This window comes from Eretmochelys imbricata, chromosome 18 (assembly GCF_965152235.1).
Source record: "Eretmochelys imbricata isolate rEreImb1 chromosome 18, rEreImb1.hap1, whole genome shotgun sequence".
NCBI lineage: Eukaryota > Metazoa > Chordata > Testudines > Cheloniidae > Eretmochelys > Eretmochelys imbricata.
In genome coordinates, this window is record NC_135589.1 from 6,828,769 (window position 1) to 6,851,782 (window position 23,014).

At 54.4% G+C, this 23,014-nt stretch overlaps 1 protein-coding gene across 1 annotated transcript; it reads right to left on the minus strand.

The window, feature by feature from the left end:
* Positions 1 to 2,880: 2,880 nt before the first annotated feature.
* Positions 2,881 to 19,647, minus strand: MFAP2 (microfibril associated protein 2). The gene is made up of 8 exons (XM_077837413.1): positions 19,611 to 19,647; positions 10,462 to 10,548; positions 8,582 to 8,608; positions 8,058 to 8,144; positions 7,490 to 7,528; positions 4,216 to 4,303; positions 3,503 to 3,576; positions 2,881 to 2,984 (listed from the first exon to the last, which is right to left on the minus strand). The coding sequence occupies exons 1-8, from the start codon at positions 19,645 to 19,647 to the stop codon at positions 2,881 to 2,883; spliced, it is 543 nt and encodes a 180-aa protein (XP_077693539.1).
* Between the last annotated feature and the right edge of the window lie 3,367 nt (positions 19,648 to 23,014).

Below are 23,014 nucleotides of genomic sequence, written 5' to 3' on the forward strand. Positions count from 1 at the left end.
ACTTAATTCGTGTTTGAGTTAACATGAGTATATAGTTTTACTGCTGTCATACAGATCCCCTCAGGCTAGCGGTGAAACTGACAAGGATGGTCACTTTCAGGTTGTCACCAGGTGGAGCTGGACTATCTGACTCCTGGAGCCATACCTGCACTAGCTCCGATCAAGCTAGCACACTAAAAATAGCAGTGTGCCCACAGTGGCGGGATAGGATAGCTGCCCTGAGTACAATTGAGTCGGGACCATCGATACATATGTGGGCAGCTAGTCCAGCCCGCTGCTCCACTTTCATTTTTAGCATGCTCCCATGTAGACCTAAATCATCCTGCTCCTGCTGGGGAAAGCTAGAGGCGAACTCGTGGAAGCTAATGCTTCATCCAACGCTGTCTTGGTACGGATTGAGGTTCTCTAGGCTGGCAAGGAGGGAATGTGGTCTGAGCCCAGGGACAAGTTACTGCTGCTTAATCAGCTCCTGCTTGGCCGCCAAGGGATTGAAGTGTACAGTAGAACTCAGAGCTATGGCCACCTTGGGATTGGGGATTGTCCGTAACTCTGGAATGTTCATAACGCTGAACAAATCAGAGTTCAGGCTCCACATCCAGCAGCTGACACGCCAGGCCAGGTTTCCACAGCAGCTGAGCCCCTCCCGGGGCTGCCCCCTGCGTGAGGGTGAAGGGGTGGAGACAGGCAGCCCAGATGTGCCGACCTTTGAGATGCAATACAGCCATAGTACAGTATTTGCTTTTCTTTTTTTGGTCTCTGCTGCTGCCTGATTGGTTACTTCCAGTTTCACGTGGTGTCTGGTTGACTGGCCAGGCTGTAACTCTGGTGTTCATATCTTGGAGGTTCTACTGGAGTGAAAATGAGGGGCTGGAAGAGGAAAGGGGGAGCTGCAGCAGAAAGCACTAGGCTACTCCCTTCAGCCTAACCAGGACTCTGGCATTTGGCTCGGTTACAATGTTTGCAGGATGCTCTTTGTTGTCGGGATTTTGCTGAAGCCGCAGTGGCGTAATGCAAACTATTTTCATAGTAGAGCGTGTGGCAAGTCACTGACCAGCCCTAGCTGTTCCTCCCCCAGCTCAAGCTGTGAGCAAGCTCAGTGCCGCCAGCCGTGACCTTTTCGGGTTGTTTATTTTTTTAAAACATTCATTTTGTACAAAAAAAAAAAAAAAAAGGAATTATCCGTACAACGCTACAGCGAAAGCAAGAAAACCAGAACAGTACAGGAGAATGCAACGCTGCGGGGCCCCTCTAAGCCCTGGGAGCAAGTGAGCCTGGGCCAGTTCACCGCCCGCAGTCAGGGCCACATCTGCATCAATGGCCCAGCTCCTTTTTTACAAAATCTACTTTGCAGTTGCTGTACTCAGCATTGCCATTTAGGAGCCTAAATCTCATTGACTGCCAATGGGATTTAGGTTCCTAAATCATTTACGCACAGAAATGCTGAGCGCAGTAACCCTAAATACCTGGCTCAAAGGGAAGGAGGGGAGGGGTCCCCCGGTTGGATCAGGTCTGGAGCTGCAAGAAAGACAGATTCCTGGCTCATTGAGGCAGAGACGGCCAATGATTTTTAAGTGAACAGTGGACCACAAGGCTCCCCTGCAGATGGACACAGCCGGGAGTGGTACCGGGGAGCTGGCACCCGCCCGAGGAAGCAGATGAGATGAAGGAGCAAGAGCATGGGGAAAGAGTTAAAGTCCGCACCTGAAAAGGGCTGACTTTGGTAAAGCACAGAGGGAGATGGTACGAGTGGCCTCCATCCACCCGTCTGGGCGGTGTCTACCTCAAAAGAGTCATTTTCTCTTCAAGTAAGGACCAGGTGGGAGCAGGCACCAGCATCATCCGAGCTCTGAGTTTCTGAAGGGCCGAGCTCCTACAGCTGCAATGGGCGTAAGTAATTTGCTCTGGCAGCTGACCTCTCTAGCCCGTCATCTCCCCCATGGGATCCAAAGTCCCTGCACGGAGAGAATGGGCTTCTCCCATCGATGAAACTGCCAGCTGTCAAAATACGCCCCGGGCTGCCTCTCGGGCAGTACAATGTACCTGCTGCAGCCCAGCTCAGACATCTTCAGCCGAGCCACTGTTTCCCTCACGGCAGTCGCCGCGGGTCAGGTAACAATCGGTGCTATCCTGACACTTGAGCAGAGGCGAATGGGGGCATGTGCCAAGCTGCCACTCAGCCAGCTGGCGCGTTCACAAGGAGACCAGGGCGTGAGGCAGAGTGGGGGTGGGACGCAGCGGGCAGAGCCCAGCTACAGCAGCGTTGTGGCAGCTACAGAGTTGACCAAGCCCGGCACAACTTTGGGGCCAGATGGGCCCCAAACAATAGACCCTTGGGCCAGCATCCAGGATGAGCTTCAAACTGCACCCTGGTCCAAACCAAGGAATAAAGCAGCAGCCATCAAATCCACTGGAAAGGAGGAGGAGGAGGAAGGAGAGACGGGGGCAATGGTCTAAGAAAGCAGCAAAAGGGTGGGGTGGGGTGGGGGGAACAGACCAGAAATTCAGACAACCCCTTACACTTGTTCTCTTGGATACTCTACATATAAATTGAGCCAGCAGCCCGGCTGGGCTGGCGTGCGCCAGCTGAGTCCAATCAGACTGCACTGGCTCAGCCCAGCCCCTGCCGGTGACTCTTCCAATATCATAAAAAGTAATAAAAAAACATAAAAATCCCTATATTATGTGCACAAAATGGACTTCTATGCTGTTTCATGCACCATGTTTCCTTAGCACCATTGATTTCATGAGCACAATGACAATGTTATTCTACCAGGGCAGACGGAAGGTAGCTCGGGGAGAGAGCTTTCCTCTGGGTCGGCTTGGCCTGGCCTTGAGCAGAGTCGTGGCCTGTGCGTCTGCTGGGGCATCCGCCGTCCAGCCTTAGCAGCCGCCGCAGCTTCTGGCGCAGGAGGTAGCCACGGTCTGGCAGAGGCCGCTGGTTGCCAGCACGCCGCATTTGGAGAACTTGTCACGGCATAGGTCAGCTGTGGAGGGGAGGCGAGGAACCATGAAGGAACAGAGCAGAGCTCAGGGGAACAGAACACGAAATTTCAGGGTTTTGTCAAAACTGAAAACCAGAACTCCAGAAAGTTTCTACAGCTGAAGATTTGTTTTTATCCCTGTCTCCCCCAGGGGATAAAAGAAATCAGTTCCTGAGCAGCTGTGTCCAGGAGTTTAGCATCTTAGGGGCAGAGGGGCCAGCCTGTCCTAGGAGGGCAGAGCGAGGACTTAGTGGCTGGATCCTCTGCCAGCTTACACACCTGCCTCACCAGCCTCTCTGTACTGATTGAGGAGTGATTTGCACTCACTGCACAAGTTTAGGGTCCCCACAGGGTGTGAGCCAAGTCTCCCCGCTTTTTGGAGAGCTGCCATTCAGCCAGCCTCCAGCTGAAATGTCCCCGCCCGGGGTCCTCCAGAGACCAGGACCTGTCCCATCTTATGGACCAATTCACACTGCGGCAGCAGCTCAGCCCCGGGGGCTGCTGGTGCGTCACTTCCTTACCTCGGAGCAGCTCTTCGTGGGCGCAGACAGTGCGGACACAGATTTCCTTGTTAATAACGTACACCCGTCGAAGGCTGAAAGGGAGACCAGAACACACGGCCTGAGACACCAGGGTGGAGGGAGTCCTGGACGTTGAGAGTGGGGGAAGGGCTCTTTGGCACAAGCACGGGCAGAGAGCAAAGTGACCTGTATTTTCACTGCCAGCAGCTGAGTCAGCAGCAAAATGGGGGAGAACTCTTCCCCTCTAACACAAGCCACAGGGCAAAGGCTCTGGGGGCCCGTGAGAAGGTGCTGGAGCACCAGGGGCTCTCTGGTACCTATGTCCATACTAGCTCGTGGCTGTCAAGGGAGGCTCACTCAAGGTCTGCCCTATCTCCCCTGCCCCCCCTGTGTTACCACGAGTGGGTTGTGCACGTGGACACGGGGCGAGTGAACGGGGCCACTCACGCTACAAGCTCCTGTTCACTGGCTAGTGAGGACAAGCCTTACAAGCCCCTGCCCGTGTGTAGCTCAGATTCACTCCGGGCAAAGGGGCAGCCCCAACCACGGTTCGTCACACCGCGAACTCCGAGCAGCCCAGATGCAACTGTTTGTTTTCCTTTATTAAATGCAGAACTGGGCCATCTTGGGGGATGCTCCTGGGACGGCCTATGAAAACTCGGGGCCTGGCCCTCCAGCCAGGCCATGCAGGTGCAGCCCTGCCTGCCGCTTACCTGTAGAAGCAGATCTCGTTCAGGCACTGCTTGCAGGGCTTGTGGACGGAGTAGAGCCTGGTGCAGGGATACTGCTCCTCCCGGCAATCTGCCCAACGAGAGAACACAGGCACTGGGGACCGAGCACTAGCACCATATTGAACAGTCCGCTGACTTCCGCAAACTCAAGAGCAGCTGCTGTTGCTCTGACATTGGTGTGCATGGGCGGTGCCTGGCTCGGGGGGGAAGCTGAGAGGTGGGGATGAGTGTTTAACAGGGACCCACAATTTCATTTCAGATCCCTTGGTCAGCAAGCCACCCATCTCCCTTAACCCTTCCCTGAAGGGCAGCCTCTCCTGTTTCTTCTGCACTGGCTGCTGGTTCTGCAGCATGAGCCCAGCTGGAGTTCGGACCAGTCTGGGGCAGCGCAGGGCTGGGGGAGATCTTCAGTGGGCCCAGTCATCATCTCAATGGGAGTGCCATGCCAGGCACTGACTCGGATGTTCCTCAGCCTCAGCCTAGTCCTGCTTCCCTGAGTTAATGAAGTGCCACACAAGCAGAGTGGAGATGGAGTAGGAATGTCCTCTCTCTATTACACTTTTCATCCCGTAGGATCCCAAACGACTGTACCCACGTGCACGGGAATTGCTTTCAGGAGCAGTGAAATGCGGCCACTTCTAGGGTGGAACAGCACAACTGGTTAAATAGCCCCACAGCTTAGGGCAGAAAGTGAAGAACTTTATCTCCAATGAAAACTGGATGGGGGGGCGGGGCGGAGGGACTTCAGGAAAGGAGATTTTAGTTACTGGAGCCGGACAGCTGAGTTAACGCCTTTCCTCTTGTGGCGAGGGCCACGGATCTTTAAAGAGCAGAGTGGCCAGAACCTCAGCTTTCGAGGACATCTCCAAAGCACAATAGCGCCCCCTGCAGAATGCTGGGGCATTGACCCAGCTGTCAGAGGGGGACGCCCCTCAACTGCATGAACGCCGGAGCCTTGCTTAGCTTTCAAACCCTGCTACTGGCACAGCTGTAGGGACCAGGAGGCAAAGTGCCCCCCCCGGAGAGGGGCAGGAATGCCTACAGCTAGTATCTCAATGGGTGAAAGGGCAGGTGCTGATCTCGTGCTGCTACCGTGGGTGGGGTGGCTTCACAGATAAATACCCTGCTGCAAAGAATGAACAAGCTAAAAGCCACATCTTGCAAGGGCCTTGAATTGCATGGGGCTGGAGGGTAACCAGCACTTGGCAGAAGCCAGGCAGCTAGCCCCTTGGGTGGTGCCAGCAGCCACAGTGGGGCCATCCAGCAGTTCCTGGAAAGCTGGCCTCCCTAGGCAGGGCTCAGGAGTTCTCCGCCTCCTTTAGTTTGGCCCGGTTCAATCTGGAAGGTGATCTCGATTTTCCCTTTTTTGGGGGCGGGGGGCGGGAGAGAAAGCAGGAAAAATGTGATTTTGCGACACGTGCCAGAGTGGGACCATTGTGCTGCAAGCAGCCGATCTGTGTTTAGCTTGGAGCGGAGCGGAGCAGAGCACCCTGGCCTCTGTGCACGCTCGGCAGGATCGCTAGTGCTGGCCTGGAGCATGGCTTCGGCTGGCCTGCGCTGTCCCTCCGCCCCCACCCTGCAACCACGGCCGGTCAGCCAGCTGCACGTGTAGCAGCCCTGCAACACGTCACCAGGAGACGGCCGACTTCTAACCCTCTCAACTGCTCTCAGCAACGTGTCCACCCCCGACATCGCAATGCTCCCAGGGGCGGAGCCAGATGGCACAACCCGAGTCATGGGTCATTGGTGGCGGGCCGCAGGGTGAGCCTGTCCCCGCACCCACCTAGCAGAGTGGGCTCCTGTCCTGTGCCCGGCTCCCCATTCTGGGCGGTACAAGCTGGCGCGTGGGATTGCAGTGCCATATGGGTGTCATGATGGACAGGCGGCTGGGCCAAATTGGAGTGAGTGGCGCTGCAAGGTAGCACGTGAGGTCACAGCGCCATGGGATCCCGGGCACCGTGTTGCAATGCTCGGAGTGAGGAACTGGGTACAGCCCTGCGGGACAGGAGTGGCCACTGCTGGGTGACTGCAGGGTCCCCAAAAGGCATCCCTCATACACCTGGAGGCCACTGGGGGGGCGGTTGCTCCCCACCCTTATTAGCTCTGCCACTGAATGTTCCTCCTACACACACAGGTCCGATTCCTAACCCAAAGGCAGAGCGGTAACCAGTGGGCAAGAGAAGGAAACTCCATGGGGCTTTCAGCTGGTTTGTGTCTAACTCTTGGGCAGTGATGGCAGATAGTGTTGCAGGTAGAGTTTAGGGAGAAGGCGGAGGAGACCACCCCCCACTGCTCCTGAAGCTGTGAGTGAGGGGGAGAGAGAGGAAGAGGGATTGAGGAACAAATAAAGTGAAAGTCAAACAAGTGCATTGGAGTGAAAGAGCCAGAGAAATGCTGCTAAATGTAACAAGGTTCATTCGTAGCCTCCAGGGCTCCACAGCTTGGAAATCTATCCACGCGGGGGGAAATCAAGGGGGACTTTGTGCTTTCTCTGGGGTTTGGACATTTTCTCCCCACAGAGGAGGGGCTGCGCAGTGCAGGGTCTTTAAGCTACTCTCCAACATCAGTTAAAAAACCAAGGGTCACCGAGAGCATCAGCTGGAAGGGCCCGATCCTGCAATGCCGGGAGAAGCGCTGCTGGATTCAGCAGGGCTGCTCCCAGAAGGGAGGGCTGCAGGATCTGGTCCAAGGAGAGAACGCTCTGTCCCCATCTACTATCTTGCTTGTTAATCGCAGGTTCTCTCTCAGACTCAAGGCAGCCCCGGATCAAAGGCAGATTGGCTGATATGTGGGGCAGCCATGTCGGAGGAGATACAGGTTTCTTGCGCTTCTGGCAGACCTCAGATGATATGCTCACAATCGATCAATGGTGGTTTGAAGGATTAGAAGGTGCAAGGGTGGCCTCATTAACTCCCTGCTCAATTTAAAGCATTTCCTGTAAGCGAAATGTCATCAAAGCTAGAAATCCACCAGGCAGCCCCTGCCAGCTGGAGAGAGTCCCCAGCCCCACCTCCCAGCTGTGGTGTCTCCTGCACGTTCCACCCCAGGTTGTCCTGCCTGCATGCTTGGGGGCGGAGGAGGGAAACCAGTGCCCTGGCTCCTCTTTCAGAGCTTGAGTGAGCAGCTTTTTCCACCTCCTTTATACTTTCCAGCCTTGCCTCCTGCAGGCCCTTCCTCCCACTCAGAGCTGACTTCAGGCATCTGCAGCTCCCAGAGTCACCCTACGGTTCGGAGAACAACAGGCTGCGGGTCTTACCAAGAGGTCCAGGTTCTGTGGGTTCAGTCTCGGGAAGAGCTGGAGGGGAAAGACAATAGGTGGAGCTGAGAACACAGCACCAGGCTGGGAGTGGGCTGCAAACTGGTATAACTCATGCTCCTGTCTATCTACGGTACATACAGGGCCCCTGTTTTTCCCAGCATCTGAGCGCTTCACCATCTCGGATGTATTGATCCTCACCATGCCCTGCCAGGCAGGGCGGGCCATTATCCCCATTGTGCAGATAGGGAACCGAGGCCCTGAGAAACCAAGTGACTTGCCCAGGGATCACACAGGGAGGCTATGGCAGAGCACACAGGTCTGCACAGTCCCAGGCCAGTGCACTAACCACTGGGCCATCCTCCCTCTCTGGGATAAGTGCTACTGCCCAGGAAAGCTACACACACACTGGACACTGTTTATACTCTGCTCCACATTTAAACAGCGGATCTGCTCCTCGGCTAGTGTACGGCAGCGGACATACTGACTACAATAGGACTACACCGGCAGCAGACACGGCTGCCCACAGCCCCTCTCCGCCAGGAGTGGCGAAGGCTCCACAACGCACCGGGGGTTGGCGCTGGGATGATCTCCTGCTGGGTCTGTTGCTGGGACTGATACTGGAACTGCTCTTCGGGAGTGCGCTGGGTGACATCTGCCATGGAGAACGGACATGTTCAGTTCAGGTTAATCAGGCACCACACACACCCTCTGCCAAACGGGGCCAGAGACCCCAGCACTCTCCCTCCCCAGGAGCTTTGTTTTATTGGTCATTTTTCCAGTTTTCCCCGGGAGCCTCGTTTTGCAGTTTGGATCCTCCTCCATTTCTTCCTGAATCCAGCAGTGACATATCAATGCCACATAGTAACTGGGGCAACAGATTGCATCATAAAACCCCAGAGGACTAGACCTTCCCTGCAAGATCAAGGCAAAACAGAAGCCAGGCTGGGAACGGCAGAATTCATATTCCCAACAAAGCACAATTATGCCGACTCCACAGCACGTTAGTTACACTCCAGCCAGTGCTGGCCAGCTGGAGCAAACAGGGCAGCTCAGAAGAGCAGATGAGTGCTCAACAGAGAAAGTGCTTACCTTGATAGTCATAGTAATCTTGATTGTCTAAAAAACAAAACAAAAACAAAGCACAGAGAAAGGTCTCATTTTAGGAACAGCAAAGACCTAACACAGCATGTGGAAGAAGGAAACAAACTGCTCTTGTTCTCCCTGCACAAAACCTGTCTCGCCCAGCCCTGGAAGAGCCCAGTCATCTCGGTGGTGGCTGCATCTCGCCTGGGATACTGACAGATTTCCTAACCCCAAGGGCAATGGAATCCCAGGTGGTTGCATTGTACAGGGAATCCACTCTAGGGTTTACAAGTCTGCTCTGAGTTGCTGATCGCCCAAGTCAACGGGAGGGAGAAGTGATCAGCATCTCTGGGGGAAAAATCAAGGCATAAACTTTCACCCACTGCAGTAGGGGAAGACATGGTTTGAGCGAGGACACAGTAGGTCAAAACTTTCTAAAGCGACTAGTGGAGTGATAAAGACACTGTACGGGGCCTAGTTTTCAGAGATCAGGTGTCCAGCACTTTCTGAAAGATGTTTCAAGTTGGGCCCCCCAAATTACTTGTCGCTTTTGAAAATCTTGGTCATTGGTCTCTTCAGCCCATTTCCAGCGACTCTCCAGGGGGAATGTAAAATCCCAATAATTGTTTTTTTTCCAGATCAGATTAAATGATAATCCCAGCGGCCTGGACAACACTCACTCACTGTAACGTCTGAAAGACCCTGGCTGAGAGAAAGCAGGTACTGAAGGCATAGCAGCTGCTACCTTTGCCTGGTACCACCCCCAACTAGTGTGTTGCAAAGAGCATTGGGCTATAAAGCACGTTCAGTTTAATTCAGTGACAGTTACCGTACTGGAACGCAACACGTCTGTATCTTTAACAAATCTTAGACTGATCAAGGTTCATGGGCAGTGAATACACTTCTTGGAAGCAGCCTAGCACAACAGAATACCAGGAACCATCGGAGTTTAGTTGCTATATTGCAATAATCATTTCCCTGAAATCTCATGAGCCACTCTGAACAGGGGAAGTAGAAACCTGAGTTAGCCAAACTTCTGTTAATGGACTAAATTAGCTTTGCCAGATGGGAAAAGGCAGATTATTTTACTTGGGAGGACCCTAAATTGCCCAACCTTCTCTATCAGCTAGGGATGATCGTGGGCAGCATATCAGTTGTGAGTTTGTTGGGCGATGTGACAGTGAGAAACATTTCATGCAGTTTAAAGGCAACAACATCCTGGAATGTAGAATTGGGAGTGCTTCTGTTTGTCTCTGGGCACTTTGTTACCAGGGAGATAGCAACAAATCCTGCCCAGTCCAGTCCCCTGCACTGAGATGACCCAGGGAGGTCCCTTCCAGTCCTACAATCCTATAAATCAGAAGAGTTCAGTGAAGCGCATCAGACATTTGGGGGGGAGGGATAGCTCAGTGGTTTGAGCATTGGACTGCTAAACCCAGGGTTGTGAGTTCAATCCTTGAGGGGGCCATTTAGGGATCTGGGGCAAAAATTGGTCCTGCTTTGAGCAGGGGGTTGGACTAGATGACCTCCTGAGGTCCTGTCCAACCCGGAGATTCTTTGATTACCAGGGACTGGTTTAGGGGGAAGTTTAATGGAGCGACATCTGTGGACTGGGATTGGAGCATGGGTTGGGAGGAGATCTCGCCAAGGACCCGAAAGGTGTAAATACCAGGGAGGGAGAGGAAAGGGTTGGCGTGGGACAAACTGGAATGAAATTCAAAAAGGGGACATTCAGACTGAACATCAGGAAAAAACCCTCCTAGATGGCGAGATCTGTTACGCAATGAAGCTGTCTCACCGAGACACACAAAGAGCAGGTGTGTATGTTGAGGGATGGAGCAGGTGGAGGGGGGAGATATATACGTGAAGCCATCAGGACCACTCACCTAACTGAGGGTCGTACTGGGAATACTGCAGCTGGTCAAGATAAGGGGGTCCTTCGAGATCGTATTGTCCCTGGGCCAGGAGTGCTGCTGGGAACATGCACACACACAGGAGAGAGAAATCATTGTGGTTTACTGAGTGCTCAAAGTATTTGACCCTTTCAAAACGGCCCCCCACGCTCCTCCGCTGCTTGTCCCTTGAGTGTGGGCAGACACCGTGTAAGAAAGCTGCCCCCACTGCCCGTGGGATGGACACGTAGAAGGGGAGCCAGCATCCTAGGCACAAGCCAACATCCAGGTGTCTGAGTTCAATCCCCCCTCCCACACCACACCCTCAGCAGCCCTGGAAGAGCCCCAATCTGCTGGCCTAGCAAAGCTCTTGGAAATCAACAACTGGACTCCACCGCCATGTTCACACGAGGGTGGTCGTGGTCTGAACTGGTTCACCAGCCCCCCCCCCCCCGGGACAGCCCATCGGGGGAATGCTAGACCAGTAGCAATGGCTCCTTTGAGTGGGTGAAGGGCTCAGTGCCTGGAAGTCGGCAGGCAGTGGCCTCTCTGTGCTGCTTTGACAACAGGCCCTTCACTGCCTCAGTTTCCCTGAGAGTTTCATCATCAGGGCTCGTCTGCATGAAGAGAGCTGACCTGACGCTCAGCCCCAGGATCGCCAGCGTGTCTCCATGCAGCGTGGCCAGCCACCATTCCTGGCAGCTGGGAAGGTTGGCTCAGGCCCGCAGGGGCTCAGTCGCTGTGATTGCCCCTTGGCAGGGTTTGGACAGGGCCGCCTGCAGAGCAGGAATTCTCAGGAGAGGACTCCAGGTCGACCCGAACAGCACCAGCACCAGCACCGTACAACCAGGAGGGACAGCGCAAGCCAGGCGGGAGTCTGAGACAGTTACTTGTCCCACAATGGCTCTACCGAAGCAGCCTGAACTAGCGGGAGCTGAACTCACATAGCAGCGACCCCGAAGGCCGCACAGTGCATTGAACTGAGCTACATGGGCCAGTGCTCTCCGTCTCCGCTGATCAGATGCACACACTGTGGACTGCCTCCCCCCCACCCCAGGCAGGGACTCGCAGGTGTCCTGGGAGAGTGTGCTTGGCATTGTCCTGCCTCAAACATCCTCCTCCTCACTGCAGGTGGGAACTTTATGAGGCCTCAAATTAGCCAAGTGCGTGAACATTTAGACCCAGCTGTGAGCCACCACCTCTCGGATGATGCGTCCAGCCGTGTACTCAAGCACTAGGATTAGGGTTGCCAGTTTTGGGTGTGTTCCTGGAGATTTCATCACATGACAAAATCTTTAATTAAAGATTAATCTTTAATTCCAGGCCAATCGTAGGGTGAGTCATGCTACACAGAGACAGCACAAATGAGGGCCACAATCTCAGAGAGCACGAACAGTGCTAGGTCCCAAAATCAGCAAATGAATGATCTCAAGTGTGGGGCAGGCCTGCAAACTGAGGGAGTCCGTCTGCTCCTGATCCTTGTCCCTCATCCTTTCCTACACCCACAGCAAGGTCTGGTGCCTGGAACTGGCTGGCTGGCAGCTTGGTAAATCTGTCTTGTCAAGCACAAGTTCAGGGAGTGTATTAGAAATGGGCGTCCCCGCCGAGGTGCACAGACAGACAATCACCTGACTGACAGCCCAACGGATTTACGCGTGGCTGGATCCAAGTTAAAACCACCCTGGGGTCCAATCTGGGCTGAGCTACCGACAATGCCGGACGCAGAGCAAAGTGGACATTTAAGGCCCTCTCCTCTGGATGTGCAGAGCACGTGTCACACCCACGGCCCCCTGAGTGTCGATGGGGTACCCACGTCCAGATGGAAACATACCCGCAACTCTGCTGTGCTTATGGGATGCGTGCACGCTAGCCTCTTCAGCCATTGCATTCAAATGCAGCTAGGAAAGCCGATGCACTGGAAGTTGAGGGCTTTGCAAATGACGCAGGAAACTGAGACAAGTCTCCCTCCGTCTGGAAGTCATTGAGTGAACAAGAGCTCCTCCACAAAGCAGCAGATGGCAGAGGAGGAAGGGGAAGAGCTGGCTTAGGCCCAGAAAGAACAACAGCCTAACATGACTCAAGACCAGGTAAAAACCCCAACCCTTGCAAGAAGCTGTAAGAGCCGAATCACTGCTCAGCACCCATTGTTTTCCCCTGTCCATCTTCAGGCCCCTCAGTGGGGTTGGAAAACGCACTTCCCCTCGGGACGCACATGGAAGTCTGGAAATTCCCACAGGGTCTCTCCTCCCTGCCACACACACTTCATGTATAAAACAAACACAGGCCGAACGTCCAGTGGAGATCACTACCCACTGCCCCTTCCCTATCTGCACCGCTGAAAAAATACACCCAACTAGTCCCACCCCTTCTGACTGAGGACCCGCCCCCTCGCCCACCAGAGCCCCGAGCCCACCCCTTCCCGCCCGCCAAACCACCTCAACCCCCAGGCCGCCTTCCAGCCCCTGAGCGCCAGCCCGACCCCCGAAGCAACCGGCTAGCTGAACCCCAGCCCAAGCTGAGCCCCTGCCGGCCTATGAAATCTGCCGCCGTACTCACCTGGCTGCCACCCTTCTGAACCCCAACCCTACGCTGCTCGCCACAGCTGCCACTGGTCATCTGAGTCAAACTTCAGCCTTCTCAAAATCAGCCATTTTGGGCAAGTCTCTCCCCCGCCAACCCTCGATCGTAGGCACAGCTCTGCCAGTGGCAGCGAGAGCCCAAGTGTAGACAGGCCTCAGGGACCACAGGTATTTTATAGACCTGCCAAGTTCAGATGACACGATGGTGAAAATGCCCGAGCGCCGTCAACACTCATGCTCCTGCTGGCACGGGGGAGATGTCCCAAGAAGCTTTGCCGGAAAAAGCACACACTAGAGCTGGTCAAAAGAATTTTGTCGAAAGATTCCTAGGGCATGTACAGTTCTGACGAAACTTTCACGGAGATTTCGCAGGTCCAGGATGGAATTTCTGGTCTCAACCAGAGAGAGAAAGATGCAGCCGAGCCAATGGCGTGGAAGAGGACTCACCTGGGATATGACTCCCTCAAAAGTTGTCATGGGATGGTAAAACTGGTTCCTCTCTAGCTCCCATGTACACGCAGTCTTAAAGTGACACCGCGTTAAAAAGCACGTTCTTTCACAAACGCGACTCTTCACATTTGGCGCATATTTCTCACTGTTAATGCCACTTTGCTTCTTTCAGGTCCACTCAAGGATCAGATAGGCTGGCTGGTTTCACTTGCTGGATCTCATGTAATAGCAGGAGGCTGCAACATTAGGGCTGCAAATGCTGCTAGGGACTGGGGTCCCTCCCAGCCCAAAATGTAATGACGCAATCAGAATATTTGAAGAAATTCAGAGAAATGTTTCTAGTGACCTTTGATTTTGCAGAAGGTTTGAACAGCAACTCTGTGCACTGAGAGCAATCCACAAGCATACAGGGGGACTCAGGAAAGCTGCGTTCTATCCCTGACTCTACCAGGGCTGGGTGAGCACGTCATGTCCCCACTCTGTGCCTCCGTTTCCCCAGCTGTAAAGTGATGGTAACGCTCCCGGCCTCCCTTGTAAAACACTTTGAGAGCTACTGATGGAAAGCGCCAGATATGCGCCAGGGGTCATTATTAACACATTTTAAAACCGTGGTGTAGGCAAGACGAGATGTGCGAGCTGGTTCATCAAATCATAGAAATGTACGGCTGGATGAGGTCACCAAGTTCAGCCCCCTGTGCTGAGGCAGGATCAAGTAAACCCAGATCATCCCTGGCAGGTGTTTGTCCAACCTGTTCTTAGAAACCTCCAGCAACTCTGCAGCCTCCCTAGGTAACCTCTTCCAGTGCCTATCTGTCCTTATAAGTTGGAAAGCTTTTCCACAGCAGGGGAGCCCTGACTACACTAGGGTTTAAAGCCATGTTCGCTAAAAGGTTTTAGCTCATATGTTTAAACCGCCTTTCCCCTCTCCAACACACCTCTATCCTAGTCTAGACATACTGTCTGTACATGACAGATTCTTCCTGAGAGCAGAGATTGTGCCTTTGTTGCTTGGACAGCACTTATGTATCGGATTTAACTGCTGAGACGTTTTGCACGTTTAATGATTCACAGCTGTTATTTGTTGTCAACAGCAAATTCAGGTCTAGAGAAGCCTGAGGACTCAGCTGTAGTGTTGCCAGCTCTTGTGATACTGGATTTAAAAGTCCCCAGCTCCTGGAGTCATGTGAATGTACGAGAATCTCAACTTTCATTTAAAAAAAAGTTTCTAGCATTCATGAGTATGGAGAAAAGCTTGCAAATACCAGCCAAGTGCATCCAAAAGGCTCACAAACCAGAAGGGAAGGGAAGGGAAAAAACACCCCCAACATATATTTTCTTAAATCTCACAATTTTAAAGCAAATCTCATGATTTTGGGGGTTGGACTCGTGATTTTTTTAACGCTTGGGATTGGGGATACTGAAGCTATGCTCTACATTGTAGAAGCTGCTTCTAGCACAGAGCGGGGGCTGGCGTTGGTACCAGTATTCCCTTGCGCGACAGACACGCTCATCACCACTGTCCTTGATCAATACTCTAAGAGATGAGCCATATTCATAGTAAATAGACCTAATGGCCTGTGATGGGATATTAGATGGGGTGGGATCTGAGTTACCCAGGAAAGAATTTTCTGTAGTATCTGGCAGGTGAATCTTGCCCATATGCTCAGGGTTTAGCTGATTGCCATATTTGGGGTCGGGAAGGAATTTTCCTCCAGGGCAGATTGGAAGAGGCCCTGGAGGTTTTTCGCCTTCTTCTGTAGCATGGGGCACGGGTCACTTGCTGGAGGATTCTCTGCTCCTTGAAGTCTTTAAACCACGATTTGAGGACTTCAATAGCTCAGACATAGGTGAGAGGTTTTTCGCAGGAGTGGGTGGATGAGTGAGATTCTGTGGCCTGCATTGTGCAGGAGGTCGGTCTAGCTGATCATAATGGTCCCTTCTGACCTTAGTATCTATGAATCTATGAATCAGACACTTCTGAAAGATGGGTCTTTGCAAGGGGTTGGACTCCATGAATGCCTAAGGCACCCCTGCCCTAGTCAGCCTAGGATTTATCTAAAACTCACAAAGGGAATCTGCTCTCTACTGGTTAAAACCTTACACGGAGAAGAGTCTAGACTCAGCTGTACCCAGAAACTCATTCTCACCCGAGAGGCCAGTTTTCCATCTTTCAGCTGTAGTAGCCCACAGACTATCACGTGAGCTCTGTCACCTCCTGGGACAAGGTGAGGAGGAGTATTAGAGGTTAACTATAGACTGTATTTGGGAATGACTCACGGTTAACAACAGGTGTGCATCACAAGAGCCCCCCCCCCCATTTCTCCCAGACTCCTTAACTGGGGTCGAGAGTGAGTTGGTCATTAGTGTAGACAGGAGCAAACTGGTTTCAACCCCATCTGGGGAGATGGGCAGGGGGCTTGTGCATGAAATCACCTGTCACCCCTGGCTAATGTAGCCAGGGTCTGATTACTTGATTCATCCCACGCAACTCCTCTCACCCCGGGACGGCGTTCCAGGATCAGTCCATGGAAATGTTTCCAGGAACACATCGTTTTATAAACAACAAAAATTAAATGAATGGGAAGAGCTTGTGGAAAATCATTAAGAAGTGGGGGCAAATTCAGCCCTGGTGGAAGCAGCTGTTGCTGCACTGAAGTCAATGGATTTGCACTGGGTCTAGTTTGGACTTTAGTCTCAAAGTTTTCCTCACATCCACATAAGCCATCAAAACCACGCGACCTGAAATGTGTTTTCAAGGCCCAATCTTGAGATTCATCACAGGGTCTGAGACCTTTCATAGTGGAGACAGGAGCCCACAGAAATCAGTGAACAAGCTAGTGAAAGGCACGTGCCCGAGGGTACGTCTACACTGTAAAGAAAAACCCAGGGCACCGAGTCTCGGAGCCTGGGTCAATTGATTCAAGTACATGGGGCTCAGAGGATGCGGGGCTAAAAATAGCAGTGTAGATATTCAGTCTCGGGCTGGAGCCTGGGCTCTGAAACCTGGCGAGGGGGGAGGGTCTCAAAGCTGGGGCTCCAGCCCGAATGAGAATGTCTACACGGCTAGTCTACTGCTAGGCTGTGAGACTTGCTGCCACGGGTTTTTCCTCTGCAGTGGAGACTTACCCTGAGAGAAAGGACGGCCCTGTGCTTATGGCACTGGATGGAGATGCAGGAGACTGGGGTTCATTTCCAAGCTCTGTCATAGGTCTTGTGTGCGACACTGAGCAAACCATGATCTTTCCATGCCTCAGTTTCCCCGATCTGTAGAATGAGGGTAGCAAAACTTCCTTTTTTCTGAGCTAGTTGGATTGCAAGCTCCAGAGGCATGAACTGCCTTACTGAGTGTCTGTGCAGCTCCTAGTGCAAGGGGGCCCTGATTTCAGGGCGCTCCTGTCACATAACCACCACCCACCTCCCCGCTCTTCAGTGGCTCGGGGTCACCTGCTGAGTCTGCAAATTCCTCCCCTTCCCCATTTTCAAGGTGACGCTGTTAACCCTCCCCCCTCTGGAGAGCACAGAGCGTCTGGGTCCCAGAGGGGTCCCTCGGAGGAACGCCGGCCATGGAGCCACCCCCTGGCTGCCAGCTGGAGCCGACTGCAGAAACTCCAGCAGTGCAAGGCGGTTTGCAAGGAGGATCCCAAACAGGGCAGGCTGAAGAGAGACAGAGGGAAATCCCCAGCACAGTCCAATTACTCTGAACAAGGGCACAGAGGCGCCTCAGCTCAGTTAGCCCCCGACCCACCTCGGCGTTGGTGGTTATGTCCCACTCTCGGTTTCCTCAACAAAGTTCTCTCCCGGCTCCATCTCCTCCTAGATTGTCTGCCCACCCGCTCACACCCCTCCCACCTCTACCTGCCTGGCCCGGGTTCCTGCCACCAGTTCTGTATTGTGGGATGTGTGGCAGGATGAGCCAGCTCTGAGCAGCACCTTCTCCCTCCCTCCCCACCTGACAGTGGCCGTCAGGCAGCCGGGCAAAGATGGGTTGGCTCCTTCTCCCCACCGGCGTTGCCTCTGCGTGGGCTGGTTGGGCCTGCTCTCAGGGGTACCAGCTGGGCGTGGCATGGCAGCAGGCAGTCTGATGACAATCTCAGGGGAGCGCCCGGAGTTGGAGGGGAAGACCCATCTCCGACTGCTTGACCAAGGCACAGCCCAAGCGCCCGGCTGCCGCATGGTTCTTATGCCACCTGCTACGGGCCTGCTCTGCACATCAGGTCTCCACCTGCTAGGTGCTGAGCACCCTCTCCCCTGTGGCTGTTGAATGGCGGGTGCGCGGGGTGCTCAGTGCCTTGTTGGATTGGGTCCTAATTGCACAATTGCTGCGTTGCGAGTAGCTGGGCCTGGGGCATCCTGCGGGTTCATCAGCCTTCCACTGAGATCTCTTGTTGCAACCCTTGTCACGTAAGGAAAGCTCTAACAGATGGAACCACATGGGTCACCAGCTGTTCTATGCACTGCCTGATCCCCTCCCCTACCCCCCACACGCCTCACCTCTCCTCTAGTCTTTCGCTCCCCACTCCCTGTCCAGCGCCAATGCACATATGCTCTGGTCTCTCTCGGCCCCGCCTGGGAACATTTCCCACGTTTGTTATCCTCTGTGCAGGCGCTGGTCGAAAAGGGACCCTGGTGGCTCTGGTAGCACCACTGACTGGGCCATTAAAAGTCCAGTTGGCTCTCGAGAAGCTGCCGGCATGTCCCTCTGGGTCCTAGGGGCATGGATGGCCATGGGTGCTCCGTGCACTGCCCCTGCCCCAAGCACCGGCTCTGCAGCTCTCATTGGCCGGGAATCACAGCCAATGGGAGCTGCGGGGGCAGCACCTGCGGGTGAGGGCAGCGTGCAGAGCCCCCGGGGCCACTTAGGAGGCAGAGGGACATGTCACTGCTTCCGGGAGCCACCTAAGGTAAGCGCTGCCCAGAGCCTGCAACTCAAACCCCCTCCTGGAGCCCACACCCCGTACCCCCTCCCACACCCCAACCCCTTGCTCCAGCCCAGAGCCCCCTCCTGCACTCCAAACCCCTTGGCCTCAGCCTGGCGAAAATAAATGAGTGAGTGAGACTGGGGGAGAGCAAGTGATGGAAGGAGGGGGGAAGGAGTTAGTGGGGGCGGGGCATTGGAGAAGGGGCGAGGCCTTAGGGAAGGGGTGGGGCACAGTTATTCGGTTTTCTGCAAATAGAAAGTTGGCAACCCTAACTAGGACCAGCAGCCTCTTCGCTGCCCAGGCTGGAGACATGCAGTCTAACCTCACAGAGCCACCGCCATCCTCCTGCCCTGCTCCGGGGACAGACACCCTACAGCCTCGTTAATTATCCACATAAACCAACAATCAACAGTGATGCCATCTCCCTGGCGCCCCCCCATTCCTCCACACGGCAACAGGGAGAAGTGCATAAAATGTCATTAATGATGCAATAATCTGCTGTTACATAGGCCCTTGTGTCCCTGGATCTCAAAGCAGCGGCCAGGCCCCCAGCACTGCCGGAGGGTAGGGAAGGGATGTCGTCACATTTCACAGGTGAGGAAACCGAGGCCCAGAGAGTCTAAGTGACAAACAGGGAATCTGTGACAGAGAAGGGAATTGAACCCAGGCCCATTAAGGCCAAACCACTGCTGTAGCCACTAGGCGGTCCTGTCCTCAGTTCCCTTTTTTTCTATTCACTCCTGAAGCCCTGTGGATGGAGACTGCTTCGCCCCTTCCTCTGGACCCTCCCCCTGCTCTTGACTTTCTACCTTCTGCCACATTGCCCCATAGAGTTCAAACTCCCTCTCCCCTTCAAATCGCTTCGGATCACTCCTCCCCCTCCACGCCCCTCTTCCGGGAGGCCGAGCATTTGAGTCCGAGCTTCAGGAGATGAAAACTCTGCCACACTTGGAGAGCCGGTCGGTCAGTGCATCGTACACCTGAATGGTGTGATTCTTCTGCTTAGATCAGAGGCTCTGTGGGAGAGGGACTGTGCCTCCCCCCACCCTCTGGGTTTGGTCCATCACTGACCAGGTGGGTGGATCTCTCACAGTGACTCTACCAGGTGCACCAGGTCACTTTTCTCCAAGGTTCATGCATGCCATGCTGGCCTGCCCATGCCAGCGGGCTCGGGGCTGGGATGCCTTGCACTCACCTGGCAGACACAGCAGGATGAGACAGACTGCTCTCATGGTCACGGGGGGCAGCGGGGAGGAGCGGAGCAGTGCAGTGCAGGAGGTAGCTGGAGGACCTTTGGGAAGTCTGGAAAAGAAGATGGGAGAAGGGATTAGCAGGAGGCTTTGGACGTCGTCCCAACCATGTCATTACAGGGACAATCCCTAGGTGTCTCCTAGGGATACTGCCGAGATACCAAAGGGGCATTCTACACCCTCCTCTTCTTGATGCTTCATCGTCGTCTCCCAGGCCAATGGGGGTGGAATTACTGTGGGCTGCTGGCTGGACAAGTCTGACCCATTAACGGCTCCTGCACATCTAGCTCTAAGCTCTCCTCCATAGAAACACTGAGAATTAACACTTCCGAACACCTGCCATTTCTGTGCCATCTCCCAGCCACGGGTTTCAAAGCTACTTGACAAAACATTAATGAAGCCTGAACTGCCCCCCACCCTTTAAGGATCATCCTCCCATCACAGACAGAGGCACTGAGGCTTGGAGAATTTAAGTGACTTAACTAAGGCCCCACAGTATGTCAGTGGCAGAAAAGAGACTGGAACCCATGCCCTGACTCCCCCGCCCCTTAACCACAAGACCATCCCTTCCTCCCCATCAGGAAACCATCCGCAGCCCCTCCATGTGCATGCTCCCTGCCAAGACCAGCCTGTTTTTTAAAGGCGTGTTCCATGCTGTCTACTATAATGGGCCCAAGCCCCCACCCAAGCCCCCAGATGCTGGTGAATCGCCGGAACATGCAGCATTCCTTCCCTTCCTGATGGAAGCAGAGCGTGTCCTCTGTGCACATGGCAGAAAGCCTCGTTGGAAAGCTCTTCTCCAAGCTCTAAAAAGAGAGGTCCAGAGCTGATAGAATTGCACTGACTACCGTTCTACCAGGAGCATGCCCAGTGCCTGTTGCTAGATCTATAGGGCACCGGGCTGGGAGCCAGAAGAGACAGGTTCGGCTTCCAGCTCTGATGCAGATGTATGACCTCTGACAACTGCCATGCCTCAGTTTCCCCATCAGCAAAGTGAGGATAATGTTACCGACCTTCCTTTGTAAAGCATTAAAGATCAGGTGCAAGGGGCCCCGTAAGAGCGAACTGACGATATTTCACCATTTCTTTTTCAGAAGGATTGTCGGGGAACATGACGAATTTCATTGCTCTGAGACAACACAGCAGACAGCATCTATCCCTGACCAGCCAGTGCACCTTAATTCTGGTTTCCGTCGCACCATCTGCTAGCAGGCTGGGACCCTGCCCCCGCACAAACGCACACTTCTACCACCGCACCTTTCCTCATCCCTCCCAACATTTCCAATGGCTAAAGCACCCCGCCCCGCCACTCAGGTTCGGCCTTTCTGCCCTGCTGCAGATGGAGACAGAGGGTTGGACGGGCCAAACCGGAGTGGCACTGCGATCCTCTGCACTAGGTCTGTATACCTCTCGGTTTGGGGGCCCTTCAATCAGGACAGGGGTTTTAGTGGGGGTCAAAGCAGGGCAGGCCCATGAAACCCAGGCCTAGGGTTGCCAACTGTCTAATCATACAAACCCAAACACCCTTGGCATGCCCCTGCCCCACCCCTCCACCTCCTCCGAGGCCCCGCCCCTTCTCCTAGGCCCCGCCCCGCTCACTCCATTCCCCCCTCCCTCCGTCGCTTGCTCTCCCCCACCCTCACTGGGATGGGGCAGGGGGTTGGGGTGTGGGGGGGGGGGGGCGCAGCCTCTGGGCTGGGCCGAGGGGTTTTCAGTGTGGGAGGGGGCTCTGGGCTGAGCCTGGGGCAGGGGGCTGGGGTGCAGGAAGGGGTGCAAACTCTGGGAGGGAGTTTGGGTGCAGGAGGAGTTGAGGGCTGTGGGCTCCAGGTGACGCTTACCTCAGGCGGGTCCCAGGAAGCGGCCAGCATGTCCCTCCGGCTCCTAGGGGGAGGGGCGGCCATGGGGGCTCGGCGCGCTGTCCCCGCCTGCAGGTGCTGCCCCCTGCAGCTCCTGGCCAATGGAGAGCTTCCGGGAGCTGCGTGGAGCCAGGGGGAGGGAGCCTGCAGTCGGGGGCAGTGTGCAGAGCCCCGCTGCACTGCCAGACTTTTAACAGCCTCAAATCTCCCGGTTTGGCTTCAGTATCCTCTGCGAGATGGGCCTGATTCCGGGAGACTCCTGGTGAAACCGGGAGGGTTGGCAACCCTACCTTACCCAGTCCTGGGTCCTATGCATATTTCTGCCACTGCCCCACACTCTTGTCTTGCAACATCCCATAGTAATCCAGTTCCAAGCTCCCCATCCAACAAAGCACTCAGCCCTGGCCTGCAAAACCCTTGCTTCTCCTACACTGGGCCTCAAGAACAGAGCAATGCTGTATCCAAAGGGTGCCAAGAAGTGATGCTGCCAAACTCCTTGCACAAGTGACCAGGGCTGGATTTGAACCCGAGCTCCCCAACAAGAAACAGGCAATGCCATCGGCCACTTTCCTTGGCGCTCTCAACAGCCTGTGCACACTGGTAACCCCAGTGCAGAAGGCAGGCTGTTCCCAATTAAAATCCACACAGTCCGCCTCTTTCCACTGGGGTGATGGAAGTTTCTGGAGGGCAAGCCCAGCCCGGCTAAGTGAGAACACATGCTGGGCTCATTTTCCAAAGGTCACTTGACATAAGCACGTACTCTCCTTGTTCTTACTGTATCCACACAGGGTGAACAGCTGGCTGACACCGAGCCAAGTGGCTGGCGGATCTTAACATCTCCCCAAGCGTGTCCTGATGGTGGGAGGTGAGCGAGAGCATCCTTCTTCCCAAAACAAGATGCCTATCTGAGTCACAGCGCTCTGGGGGGAGCAGGCTAATCATCTCCTGGCAATAGCCCATCACGGATGCTGGATTGCAGAGAGGAGGATCTGTGATCTCTGATACGGTTTGTTGTGCGGAGCATCAGAGTCACCAGCTCATCCTCACCTCAGCGCAGGATTTGGGGGGGGAATCTCAGTCCAGCTCCTAGCGGGACTGGTGTCTATATCCCAAAGTCTCCACTGTGGGGACAGGCACTTACTTCTCCAGCAAGGTGAAGGACCATTTTTGACTGAATTCTCCTCCGGCCCCTAGGGAGGGTCCCTCTGGGGATGGATGGAGGCACGCTGGGAGAGCAGGGAGGGAAGGGCAGCAACCTGGAGAATGCCTGTACTGTCGCCAACGTGTGATCTCTATCCTGCGGCTAAACAGAGGCCTTCAGTGCTGTCAATCCAGCACCGTTCACTTCCTGCTACTCCTAACAGGCCCCAGCTAAGATCAGAGTCCCATTATGCTAGGGGTAGTACATACACCCTGCAAGAGCGAGTCCTTGCCTAGTGAACTTTGCATCCAAGCCAGAAAGGGTAGGAGAATTATGATCTCCACGGTGGAGA

Excerpts from the sequence above, each read along its gene's own strand:
- MFAP2 (XM_077837413.1), bottom strand. The coding sequence starts at position 19,647 with ATGAGAGCAGTCTGTCTCATCCTGCTGTGTCTGCCAG. Across the intron at positions 10,549-19,610 it reads CATCCTGCTGTGTCTGCCAG|CAGCACTCCTGGCCCAGGGA; the intron begins GTGAGTGCAAGG and ends GCATGTTCCCAG. Across the intron at positions 8,145-8,581 it reads AGATTACTATGACTATCAAG|ATGTCACCCAGCGCACTCCC; the intron begins GTAAGCACTTTC and ends TCTCCATGGCAG.